Raw genomic sequence first — 13,153 nt, forward strand, 5'->3', positions numbered from 1 at the left:
CCTGACCATCCTTTCCAGTCATCAGCCACGGCCCATAAAGCTATAAAAATCAAGGCCTAAGTGCTTATCTGTCCAGACAAAGTGAGTGAGTAGATATTGTACTTTAAAATCCCCTCTTTGAAATCTACATGGTCAAAAGAACAGCAGTTGCACCCAGGCACCATCTAAAAGCCAGACTTGATCTTTTTTTTTTTTCTTCTGGAGCTAGAGAAAATTTCACATAAACTGAAGATTATGCTGCACATATAATTCGTATGTTCATAAAACTTACTGTGTTCTTAGGGTCAGCTTAACCTTTTCTTATAAAAATGCCATTTGATAGCTGAGTGTAATGTGCACAAGTAATTGAAGATCCACTTATATTTTTGACAGGTTCTCCCTTGTCCCAGGCTTCTCCAAGAAGAGAGTGAACAAGCAGAACGGACTACAAATATGAAGTAATCTGTAAATCATAATTAACAATCTTTAAAAGGGATAAAGCAACTTTAAAAAGGATCGCCATGACGGATTTAAAGAAGCGGGTTTGAACTCTCAGAACCAGCAGGGTACTCTCTGAGAGTCATTACAGGGAAGAAAGAAGCCTCACAGCTCTTGGGCTGTGGCGGTGTCAGCTGAGCTCAGCCCCTGGCAGAAAGAGCCTGCAATTCCGCAATTCTGGCATAGCAGATCACCTTGAGGCCCTGAGCTGTGGTCATGGGGTGGGGCCTCAGGTCTTAGAGGCTGGAAGCAGTGCCCACAGAGACAAAATGTCCTCCTGCAGCTGTGCAGGCTAGCTTTGGGTCCTCTCACTACCAACTAGTCACTCTGGAGGCAGAAACCCCAGGTGTGAAAATGCCTGCAGCAGATTGGTCTGGGGACAAGTCTGTCGTGCATTTTCTTGATTGATGTTTGATGTGGGAGGGCTCAAGTCACTAGGGGCGGTGCCACCCCATGGGAAGTAGCCATTTCCTCCAAGTTGAAACGTCCCCTCCAAGCAGGGAGGAGGGGGCGCTAGAGATTCAGGAAGTACACCGGACAAATCCGGTAAAAACTGAAACCGGCAAGATTCGCAAGGTCCCCACCCTTCTCCAACAAAGTTGCAAAAGCAGTCAACAACGTGGGTGAGAAGGGACTGCGCCTGCGCTTGGCCTGGAGTCCTGTGGACAACAGTAGAGGTACGGCTTTCCGAATGCTCACCCGTGCGGGGAGAGGCTTTTCAGAGATGCGGCTGCCTTGGAGCGCGCAGGCTCCACTGACCTGCACCCAGCTCCTGGATTTGCCAGGTTGGACTTTGGTGGAATCTGGTCTGTGGTCAGTGCCCCCAGTGGTCTGGGCCGAGTAGATAGAAGTTATACTTGTCTAGAAAAGTCTCACAGGATTTGAGCGGTTCTAGAATCCCTCTGCCTCTGCCATGTGTAGAAATGTCAAGCTCTCCACATGGCACTTACCCAAAAAGCAGCAGGGCTGTAGGGACAGACCTTAGTTACCTAGGATAGGGAGGGGAAGGAAGGGGAAGGCTTGGGTCTAGAGAACACCCTTAGCAACTCTTACGAATGCCCATCTTCACGGGATGGGATAGCAATTGAGATGTAATATGAGTGATTTTATTTTTCAATTAAAAAAAATAGAAAAAAAAAAAGGATGCCCATCTTGCACTAAAAACCAGCACAGGATCAATGCAACCCACAAAAAATACAGCTTTAGACACGGAATTGGAAGCAAAAGTAGGGAAGATAAAAATACCAGTTCAAACCTCATAGTCATCTGTAGGGGTGAGAGTTGTACTAGCCATGCCTGTCTCTGTAAAGTAACTATTTCTATAGTTAACCTCATTCTTTCCTTCCGTCTCTACCTCCCTTCTCATCAAAGGTGCTGATTTTGTGATTTAGAGAACGTGTCTACACATATGAAGATGAGATTATAAATGAACTAAGAAAAAAATGGAGTTCACCAGCAGGTAAGGACCTTCAGGTAAACTACTTAAAGGGGGGGGGGGGGTGAGTGCTCTCAGGCTTGGATGACTCACACTATTTTAAGTACTTGGTGATTTCTGACAAGAACTACTGTAAATATTAGACACTATTATTAAAGATACTATATTTTGTTATAATAATCCTTATACAAATTATTGTCAGATGCTTTTTGAAAAAACTAAGTAGAGAAGTGAATTTTAGAAATTCTAGAAAAAAAAGAAATTGGGGAGGGAAAAGAAATCACTCTAGAGTTTGAAGTGGCAGTGTCTTATCTCAGCATTTCTCAAAAGCAACCTTGCCAAACTATGTAAATCCACAGATGCTCTGCCAAGGGAGAGGCCTCACGGACTCTGAGGGCAAACTAACAGGGACTGAACTGATCCCATGCAGGTCTCAGACTTCACTGTGGCTTCTCAATGTCATTTTGGAAAGTATCTCTAATTTTTAGCATTTCTATACTCTCATAAACCCAAAAGATTATTTTGGAGTCCCTGTGTCATTTCCCACACTCAAACTGAAATGTTTATGAGTATCTGTATTCTGGCCCTACTCCATCAGTTACTAAACTATCGCATTTTCATTAGCATTTTGTGCCCCCATATCCTTTCTTATTTAGAAAATGGCTCCATCAGAGCAAGGGAGGGATCCAGAAAATAGGAAGTAGATGTGACAGCTGTGCAGGTTATGAATGTTACAGGTTCTAGAATCACAGAAGAGACAGACTTCCGGCCATATCTATCAAGGGTTTTCTAGAATGCGTTCAGTGGGAAAAGCCAAATTAAATATGGGCAATACTATTCCATAGATTGGAGTCCCACACTACGTAAATAAGAAAAGGGGAGCTGAGCAGCAGCATCTGGGTGCTTAAGCAATGTAAGCAGCTACTGCACAGCAGCACACTCCTGCTGCCAATCCTTCTACCATGCTGGACTGTACCTTCAAAGTGGGGGGCCAGGAGACACCCTTCATTACGTTGTTTCTCTCAAGAGTTTGCTATGTCACTGCAATGAGAGAAGTCATTAATCCAGTGATGTGCGTGTGTATGTGTGTTACCAGGATAATGGTAATGGGACCCTCAGCAATGCACTGGGTTGGGTGTTACGGTCTCTGAAATCAGAGAGCCTAGATCCAAATCCCAGCTTTACAGATTACTAATATCATCTGAAGTAAATAGTTTACTTTCTCTGTGCCCTATTTGTATCAGAGATCTTTCAAAAGTACCTGAAAATAATTATCTTAGGGGATTGTTCCAAAATGAAGCACCTTAAGTAGAACCAGTGCATATGCCTAGAACGTCATGGCATTATGTGCGTGTGACATAATATGGGGAAGAAATGGTTTATGTTTTGAGATAGTCTCAAGACAACTTAGTAGAAGACACATACAAAATAAAGCAACTATAAAATCATCCTGGTATTTGAGTTATAGGAAGAACAATACAGCCATACTGTACTGATACTTAACCCATCAATGAATAATTTTTATATGACATGATAATGTAAGGTTCAGGGATGTTCCCATCAAGAATGTAATAAAAACTAGAGTGAGGGAGAGAGAGCTGAGAAAATCTAAATTCTAAGCATCTAAGTCCCTAAAGATCAGAGACAAAATGTCTGATGTTGCAGCATCAAGACAGCATTCTACATTGTTTAAAGACCTAAATATAAATTCCAAAGAAAATAATTCAATCTTCCCAATGCTGTGACCCTTTAATACAGCTCCTCGTGTGGTGACAACCCCATAGCCATAAAATTAATTCAGTTGCTACTTCATAATTGTAATTTTGCTACTGCTATAAATCATAATGTAAATATTTTTGGAGATAGAGGTTTGCCAAAGGGGTTGGGAACCACAGGTTGAGAGCAGATAGAGACTATGAAATAACATATTCTCCATGTGTTCTGACAAGAACAAGAGCTGGCACTGCAGAAAAAAGAAAGTTTATACACAGAAGACCTTTGCTTTTGCTCAGATGGAACAAATCAACAAAGTTATGCTCTAAGCTCTACATTACACTTTAAAGAGTCTTTGTGCCTTACTGGGGCAATACTGAATAAGTGCGTTTTTTGTTTGAAACCATTTACAGTCGGACAGAGAGAAAGGCATGGGCACACAACTGTCTGTCATCCCAAACAATTTTGTCTAATTTATATTTTAACCCTGACATAAAATTCTTCCTGGTTGAAAGACTGAGAACCATGGAAACTGGACCTACCAAAGTGCAGATTCTCTTAGCAACAACTCACTATATACTGTCAGAAATTTAGGGCAAAGAACTATCCATACCTGGGATCAGTCCAGACTCGTAAGACTTTCAGGATTAGCTTGTTAAACAAAGATTTCTAGTGAAATTGCAATTGAGTTCTGCCAGCAAATAATATTCATATATATGCATATAAATGGATATAAAATTATTATATTGAGTTGATGACATTTTGCAATTCATGCTATATATGTATATTAAGATCACAAATATAGCAAGTAAGAGGTTTTTATGTAGATCATCAAAAAATGTTCTAAGCATGTTTTATTTGATAGTTCTAGTAATTTAAAAACATCTGGTTTACTATTATAGCCCTACATGATAGCCTACAGCTAAAGAGCATACCAGGGCTTATCCGCAGATGCCAACACTTCTTTGTGTATTTTCTAATAGTCACAGGTAGCATAGCCTACTTTTGATCAAAACAATAGCCCAACAAGAGATTGTTTCAATCAATACAGTTGGGAAATGAGGCAAATCAGCTCACACCAGCCATGTTTCAAGTCCCTATGTTGTGGCCCTGTCCGTGCTAACTCCAGGAGCATTGTGCACAAACAAGGCCAGAATACTAAGGTTCAGTGACGTATTTTCATGCACAACTACCAAGAAAGACTGTGTCGGATGCAAAAGGAGCATACTAAGCTAGCATAGAAGAAGCTGAAATTTAACACTAGCACACGGTACCTTAGTTGTCTTTCTCTCAATGTCCTCACTAGTGTCACATATCCACTCACAGTCCCCCGTCCCATTTCATCCTATATCCCCTCTAACAGTTTGAGATATTAAACATTCCCCCCCCCCCCAAAGACTCCTGTGTGCTATACAGACTTGGTCTCCAGGGCATCGTGTAGAGGAGGACCTTTTGGAAGTGACTGGCCATGAGGGGTGTTGACCTCATCAATGGGTTGTCTCTAATGGATTCTTACCTGAGTGAATAACTAGGAAATAGGGGAACTGGAGAAGCCTATCTGAAGGAAGTAGGCCAGTGTGGATGTGCCCGGGACGGTTTATGTCACACAGACCTCTTCCTCTCTGCTCTTCCTAACTGCCATTGGGTAAGCAGCTTTGCCTCACCCTGCCTGACCCCCAAAGGACTGTGGACAGCCGAAGCTGGCCATGGCCTGAAACCTGAATCAAAACAAGTCTCTCCCAAAAGTTGTTTGTGCGAATTATTTTGTCCAGAAACAAACGCCTGCATGCTCGCTTAGCCTCCCTCACCGTTTCCCTCCCTCTACTCCACCTTTGGCCCTTTTTCTCCTACTCTCTTCTTCTTTCCCGCTCCTTCCCTCTTCTTCCTCCCTGTGGCATTATCTTCTAACACTCCTTTCCTCTCCTATCTCTCCCAGCCGTTTTCCCTTCTCTCTTCTTTCCTCCTTCACCGCTAGAACTAAAAATTACTTTAATGTGAAATAGTTGAGCTGTTTGAATGAAATCTGTGAAATTAGAAACTCTTTCACTTGTTTTATAATGTGTTCTTTGATATAATGTAACCCATACAGTGTTTCTCAACCTTCCTAATACTGTGACCTTTTAATCCATTTGCTCATGTTGTGGTGACCCCCCAACCATGAAATCATTCTCCTTGCTACTTCATAACTGTAATTTTGTTACTGTTATGAATTTATTTCTGATGGTCTTAGGCAGCCTCTGTGAAAGGGTTGTTCAACTCCGAAAGGGGTCATATAACCCACAGGTTGAGAACCACTACCTTAGAAGTTTTTGCACAACCCAAGAAAAATTTCTGAATAATTCTACTTTTAATTACTGGAAACACTGTATGCTTCTTTTAACATGTTACATACCACTAGTGTGAGAAGGAAGGCACCCGTCGAGGGTACAGGAGTGATTCTGTGCGGATAGGCCTTGGGTGTTATGCCCGAACACTCTTCATTTATTCCCTTCCCACAACCTCAAACCCCTTTCTCTCTCTCTCTCTCTCTCTCTCTCTCTCTCTCTCTCTCTCTCTCTCTCTCTCTCTCCCACACTTTTTCTTGCTATCAATTCAGTGCATTCACACGTCATTTTTAACAATAATTTAAGTCTACTTGTATACCATCATAAGTTCTATAAAGTATGCCTTTACAAACTCTAACCATATTATCATATATGTATCACATAATATTCATTTGAATATTACATGTACTCATGCATGTGGATTTATCCTACTTAACTACATTTCACTTATTTAATAGGAAGTTTTCCTACCACAGCACTGGAGAAAACTCCCTACTTTCCTGAAAGTCAAACCCAAAAAATAGGACACACATTATAAAAACAGTAGCCATGCACAGTCTGAAGTTTCGTGATTTCAACATTTACAAAAAATCATTTGTAGAGGAAGAAGGGGGTAGAGTCAGTTTGCAACCAGGACTCTGCGTGAGCATTGAGATGTAAGTGGAAACTTTGGGGAGTCTTGACCCCTAGAGTTCTATTCACCAAATGCATATCTGAGTTGCAGGAAGGCTCTGGGAGCCCCCTGACGCTGCAGTTTGGTTTGAGCTTTTGTAAATATATAGCTTGACAAAATATATATATATACATATAAAAGTATAGGATAGGAGCATGCTAAGTTATATCTTTTGTTATGGATATGTATTGATGAATTTACATATTTAGCAAATCTGAATGTTCAGTAGAAGCTGTGTGTGTGCTCACAGCAATGCTTAAGCCTGGGGGCACAGGCACATACACGGGTTAAGTAAAGAGCTGATCACTGGCAGGTCAAGTGGAACACGTCTGTAATGCAGTGAAGGCAGTGTAATGCCTTGGCAGGGAAGGCAAGAGGTGGCTAGCCTGAACTACATGGCAAGACCACAGTATCAGAAAACAAACATAAAAATAAAAGCAAACAAAATAAAAGCAATAAAAGCTCAGAACTACTTATTGAAGCCACTGTAGAAAGAACTGACAGGACTGAAGACTCGTCTCTATAAAACTCTTATAACTGACAGAGGAAAATAAAAGTGTAGATAAAAGGGGAGAAAAAAATTGGCAAAGTGACCAAATAAATAAATAAATAAATATAATACAAAAGACACACAAAGAATAACTAATAGAGCACAGTGCTTGCTTGAGACTTAAATAGTGTCTGAACCAGTGAACAACTGAATGAAAGAAATAAATTTCATTAAGTTGGCAGAATGCAGTCACAAACTGTGAGACACACAGAGAAAGAGTGGACAAAAATGTATAGTTAAAAATGTGCTAATTCTTCAACATCACCAATACCAAGTCTAAGAATTTGTTGTAAAACAATAATTATAGTTGTCCATATATTCATCTACAGGTTTCAATTAAAATTTTCATAAAGCCTAATTTTATGAACACTGAAGACTCTATCTGTATAATAAAACATTTATTTAGTGATTAATCAATAAGCAACAGATGATCATTTAATATAAAGAAGAAAAAGTTGGGAACGGGAAGATACAAGTAAGTGGTTAACAACCGGGATGTAATATGAATAAATTATAAAAATTAAAGAAGAAAAAAAGTACTGGGTGTGTATATAGTTATGTGTGAATGTGCGCACGTACATAAATTTTTAAAACGAGGAATTTGTAGTCACAGTTATATTCTAATGTCTGATATTAATAATTTTCATTAAGTAATTTTAAGTATGTCTCATTACTAAATTAATCAGTTAATTAGCAGCTAGGTGATTGGGAATACATAATTACGTGACTTGCTATGATGGAATATTAACGCTCACCTGTTATTTATTAACTGTTGAAATAAGCAATCCTTAATCTAAATTTATTTTTAAGATTTTTTTTTTTTACTTTCTATCCTAAAGGCATATAGGGGACTAAAAGAATTTCAGTTCCACCCAGAAAGCGCTGCACTTCCAGCCTGACCCCCAACTGAGGCGCGAGTGCTGAGCTGCTCAGAGAGCTTCATGTTGTTGCTAGGGAAGACAAAACAGAGAAAGTTCTAGACTCTCTGATCCATTTGAAAGGCTGAGATGGGAGGTGGCAGCCTAAAACCTCCGGCTCAGAGGTGCAGATAAAGTCTCAGGTTTCAGTGTGAACCGGAGCAGCCACAGCCCCGCCTGAGGAGCCTAGGCTGGCAGGGGAAAGCGCTGCGAGTGTCTGGAGCCCTGGCGACGATGGCCACTCTGGGCTGTGGCCCTAAGGACGACGGAGAGGACAAGGATGATGAAGTGAGTGAACAAGGTGATGGAGACCAAAGGCCGAAAGGCAAACGGGACTCGGATCAGCACGCCAAGAGGGAACCGGACGAGAGGGCCGTCCGCATCCCCATCCCGGAAGTGCTCCAGCAGCGGCTGGCGGACGACTGTTACTACATCAACCGCAGGCGGCGGTTGGTGAGGCTGCCCTGCCAGACCAACGTGGGGACCATCCTGGAATGCTACGTGCGCCACTTCTCGGCGAGCGCGCTGGCTTCCGGGGATCGCCGGCAGCAGCCCCCGCGCGCGGCGCCCGAGAGGAGCGTGGGCCTGTGCAGGGAGATGGCGGACGGGCTGCGCATCACCTTCGACCACGCGCTCCCCTTGGTGCTGCTCTACCCTCAGGAACAAGCGCAGTATGAAATGGTGACTTCCTCCACCTTTTTCTTTCCCACCGAGGAGAGAGCCTCCGACACTGGCAGGAGCCAGGAGGCGACCTGGCCTGGCCCGTCCACACCGCAGCCCACGGAGAGCCAACCCATGACGGGGCCAGCCGCCCCCAAGAGGCGCAAAGCGGAGGCGGACGCTCTGCGGGCTCCCAGGCGGTCCACGCGCCACAGCGGCCACTGGCAGTCAGAGGACCGGGCCTCGCCTCAGGCCAAGCGCAGTGTGCCCAAGCTGTTCCCGCACTTGCAAAAGACACCTGTGCATGGCACAGCACCTTCCCCCAGTCCTCTGGCTCCAGGGAAGGAGGCGGGGGCTCTGTTTGCTGGCTTTGAAGGGACAACTGAGGAAATAAATGAGATCCTGTCCTGGAAGCTGGTGCCTGACAATTACCCCCCAGGACACCAGCCACCGCCCCCCTCCTACATTTATGGCGCACAACATTTACTGCGACTGTTTGTGAAACTTCCAGAGATTCTTGGAAAGATGTCCTTCACCGAGAAAAATCTAAAGGCATTACTGAAGCACTTGGATCTCTTTCTGAGGTTCTTAGCAGAATACCAGGCTGACTTCTTCCTGGAGTCAGCCTATGTCTCCGCCTGTGAGGCACACTACAGCAGCAAGAACCCCAGAGCAATCTGTTAACCTTTTTGCAGGCTCTGGAAGCACAGCTGCTCCACCTGGCTTTGTGTTTTGTGTTTGGGGTGGGCCCAACTTGGGGGAGGCCTGGGTATTTGAGTTGTTCACATAATGTAGTTATTTCTGTTAAGAACTACTTCCTGAGCTGTGTGTGGTTGTCATGGCCGGAGGGAGGTAAAGTTGCTTCATTAGCTAATTTAAGAAAAACAAACAAAACAAAAAACCCCATGCTATTGCTCAAGCTTGTATGACAGCAGGAAGCAGCCTGCTGTATTCAGAGAGAACATTCATGAAAGTATACTTAGGATGCTCTGGTAGACGTCACAGGATGTTATTAGCGAGAAACACGTTTAGTTTGCTTAGCATCGCGCAAACTGTTTTGGAAGATTCTTCTATGTGATGAGACTGAAGGACTCTGTTCAGCACACTGAGTTTATATTTGGACGAGTGGCACCTCAAATGATTTTGGGGGAAATGAACTGTAACAGCAAGAGAATTTGCAACTGCAGATTTGTAAATGTTCCCTCTCTGTGAAACATCATTCTTGGTCATCTAAATAAAGAATTTTTGTCTTGTTTGGGAAAAAAACTATCCATAAAGCTTCTCTATTCGCATATAGAATTTGTTGGCGCATAAACGTGAAATAAAAAGAAAACCAATAACTCATAAGCCATTGCACAAAGTAGATTCCCTAGTTTTGTTTTGAAAAGAATGAGCGACAGTTTGATATGAGATATTACAATCTCAATAAGAGCAAAGGAAACTAAGTTTAGGAAAATTACATTAACATTTTAAACTATATTAAGTTTAAATGTATGCTTAAGAATTACTATGTAAGAAGTGAATTTTTAAAGGCAATTTTATAGACCGAAAGTTCATTGGCAATCTGATATAATGAAAAACTGCTGCTGTAATTTTTTTTTACTTTGTAATAAGCAGTTTGTATGCTAAAACATAAAACATCCTGAGAAAAACATATTTCTCTAGATGCCACAGATGGCTAGGAAAACTAAACTGCTAAACCTTGGGTAAGATGAACGTTCTCAGACAATTCTTTTAATTAACCAATAGATTTTGCAAATAAATGTAAAATAAAAGTACTGAGCAACAGGGTAGACAAGAAAAGTTTGGAATTTTTCAGTCTGTAGGAGCAACCTTAGAGGCAAACGTCACACTGGGAAGGCGGCTCAGAAAGCAAGCTTTGCCTTCAGGATGGGCAAAGTGAAGACACTGAGAGGCGCAGAGTCGCAGTAACTGTTTCAGGGAGATAGGAACATGCCTTCCTCAGTGTTAAAGCTGAACAAATAAGAAACAGTATGCCCAGAAAAGGTAGGTATACATTATAGCAACTCTCCAGAGGTGTCTCACAATGATTTTCAAAATGGGAAAAGGGGAGGCCTAATTTCAATATGTTTTCTGTATTAATTACATCAGTATTAATTCAAGAACCCTCAGCAGACACTGGGGTTGGAGACAGTAATATTAACATCTTATTTCCTTGCCACTGATCACCCTCGTCTAGAGCAGAACACAACGTTCAGCAACCAGAGGCAGAGTAAACACCACCGAGAAGAGGAATTTTTTTCTTATTTCATCTTAAGTGTTTAGATGTTTTGCTTATATATATATTTATGTCTCTGTCACATGCTTGCTCTATTCCCACTGGGGCCAGAAGAGGGCATTAGATTCCCAGGAACTGGAGTTGCAGGTGGTTGTGATGTTGGTGCTGAAAATTGAACCTAGGTCCTCTGGAAGAGCAGCCCATGCTCTTAACCCATTAGCTAACCTCTCCACGCCACCCCCAACTTTGTATATTTTGAAGTTACACATATTCACTCAGTAGACTGAGACAGGTGGATTGATGTGAATTTCAAGCCAGCCCAGTCTACACAGAGAGACCCTATCTTTTTTTAAAAAGTAAGAAAAGTTCTGTTTATATATAAAAGGCACTATACTGAGAAACCCATGGCACTCGGGGTGGCCTCAGATTCATGGAGGCAGGTTCAAGATTAGGCAGAGCCGCTAACTTCTCAGGCAAGGTGGAAGGATGGAGGCTCACCATGGGTACCCTCATTTAGCTGTCCTTTGAGCGCACTGCCCAAGAATTCATCTCATGGAAGCTTGATAAGTGGTAGAACTTTTAACAGGCAGGACCTAGCGTAAGGTGGCGAGGTCAATGGGATGTCTCCTTCAGATCGGAGTTCCCGGTGGGCCCATTTCAGTTCCCACAAGGCCCTGGTTACTTTTACTACATGACTAATTGTAATACAAACAACCAATGTGGATCAGAATCCATCCAGCTTCTTGTCCTGCCACGTGAGTTCTGCCTCCGGGCCATGGTGGGTTCCCTTTCTGCTTTTCCCTTGTATTACAGCCCAGCTAAGGACTGTGGCTTAGACACCAGCACCACACTGTTCATACCTTCCAGCCGTAAGAAGCACGAAGCAAATAAAATGCTTCATAATTACCCAGCCTCGGGGATTTTGTTATAACAATAGAAAACAGACTAAGACAGATAGAGATGAGAAAAGCAGGAGGCCAATGGAAGCAGTAATGTCTTCATCGTTCACAGAAGAGTCAATTCTGTCTAAAAATGAAATATAATGTTCAAATCTCTTGAAGGGTTTTACATAATCTTATTTCTTAACCTTACAGGGAGCCTGAGGAAAGTACTTACTGAAGTGAGAAAAAAAAAAGTTATTTGAAATTCAGCAATTCCTTCCTTTTCACCAGAGTGTCTTTTTCTTCCTGTAGAATTCAGTCAGAATTTAAAGTGGCATTCTCGATTCCACCTTCATAACTGAATTTCTTTCTACTACCTACACAATGACGTCTAGAATAATTTTCTTCAATATTAATAATGACACTGTGAATTAAGAGGAATTTTACTTAATTTATTATACTTAATTTCCCATATTGGTTAATTTATTTATAATAAAGATAAATTACTGTTTGAAAAACAATGGAAAAAAATGAGTTTCAAACTAAAGCAACTAAAGAGATGGATGAGCCACTTAATGAGACCAAAACAAAAGATTCATTTTGTTTGCTTTTCTGGGAGGAATAGGAGATTCCGGGGTTCACTTTTTGACATATTAAGTTTTTGATGCCTGAGAAATAAGAATTGAGATGTCAAAAGGCCAAACGTGATAAGAACTAAAAATAGAGTATGGGAAGGGGGAGAGGGGCTTGCCCAGAACAAAACCTACAGCATTACATTCAAAGACTATTCTCAGAAAAAGATGCAGAAATTACAGCCCCAGAAGTATATAGTATTACAAAAGCAAAAAAAGAAAAACAAATTGGTTTTGTTTTTTGAAGCAGAGTCTAGGATAGCCCAGTGTGGCCTCAAATTCCCCATGTAGCAAGGATGGCTTTAAATGTTCTTGGTGCTCAGGCTACCAATTCCCACGGGCTGGGATCGCAGGCATGAGTCACCACGCCCAGGCACAGGCAACTGTTAGACGGGGCTGGGGGCAAGGACTATTATTTCAAATGCTATTGAAAGTTACAACAGGATGAGAATCAGGCAAAGGGTTTGCATCAGAACCACTGGCATGGGCGTCATCTTGGTCTTGCCAGGCAGATGGACGCACGGCTCTGAGGTTACACACTCAAAGTGAAAACAGAAGCAAATGGGGTGGGAGGCAGAGAAAGGGCGTGGCTGCAGGAAGAGGGGATCAGGGGCAGCTTCTTTCAGCGTAGGTCATAAGAATGGAGACACTG

The 13,153-nt window shown here is 42.2% G+C and overlaps 2 protein-coding genes across 5 annotated transcripts in view; one reads left to right on the forward strand and one right to left on the reverse strand.

Moving 5' to 3' along the window:
* The window catches only part of TBC1D32 (TBC1 domain family member 32), a 199,344-nt gene that overhangs the window by 78,885 nt on the left and 107,306 nt on the right, over positions 1–13,153 (reverse strand). The window lies entirely within an intron of this gene.
* LOC311595048 (MSL complex subunit 3B) lies at positions 926–10,033 on the forward strand. Of its 2 annotated transcripts, none has more exons than XM_084777385.1 (3): positions 926–1,154; positions 1,849–1,936; positions 8,012–10,033. In XM_084777385.1, the coding sequence occupies exon 3, from the start codon at positions 8,324–8,326 to the stop codon at positions 9,431–9,433; it is 1,110 nt and encodes a 369-aa protein (XP_084633511.1). In that variant the 5' UTR covers positions 926–1,154; positions 1,849–1,936; positions 8,012–8,323; the 3' UTR covers positions 9,434–10,033. The 2 variants fall into 2 exon arrangements, with proteins under 2 accessions (XP_084633511.1, XP_084633512.1); XM_084777386.1 differs by lacking the exon at positions 926–1,154 and adding an exon at positions 1,166–1,262.

This window comes from Acomys minous (genome assembly GCF_964271855.1).
Source record: "Acomys minous genome assembly, chromosome: 3".
Taxonomy (NCBI): Eukaryota; Metazoa; Chordata; class Mammalia; order Rodentia; family Muridae; genus Acomys; species Acomys minous.

What these genes read in the sequence shown, in the direction of transcription:
- LOC311595048 (XM_084777385.1), top strand. Translation starts at nt 8,324, where the DNA reads ATGGCCACTCTGGGCTGTGGCCCTAAGGACGACGGAGAGGACAAGGAT.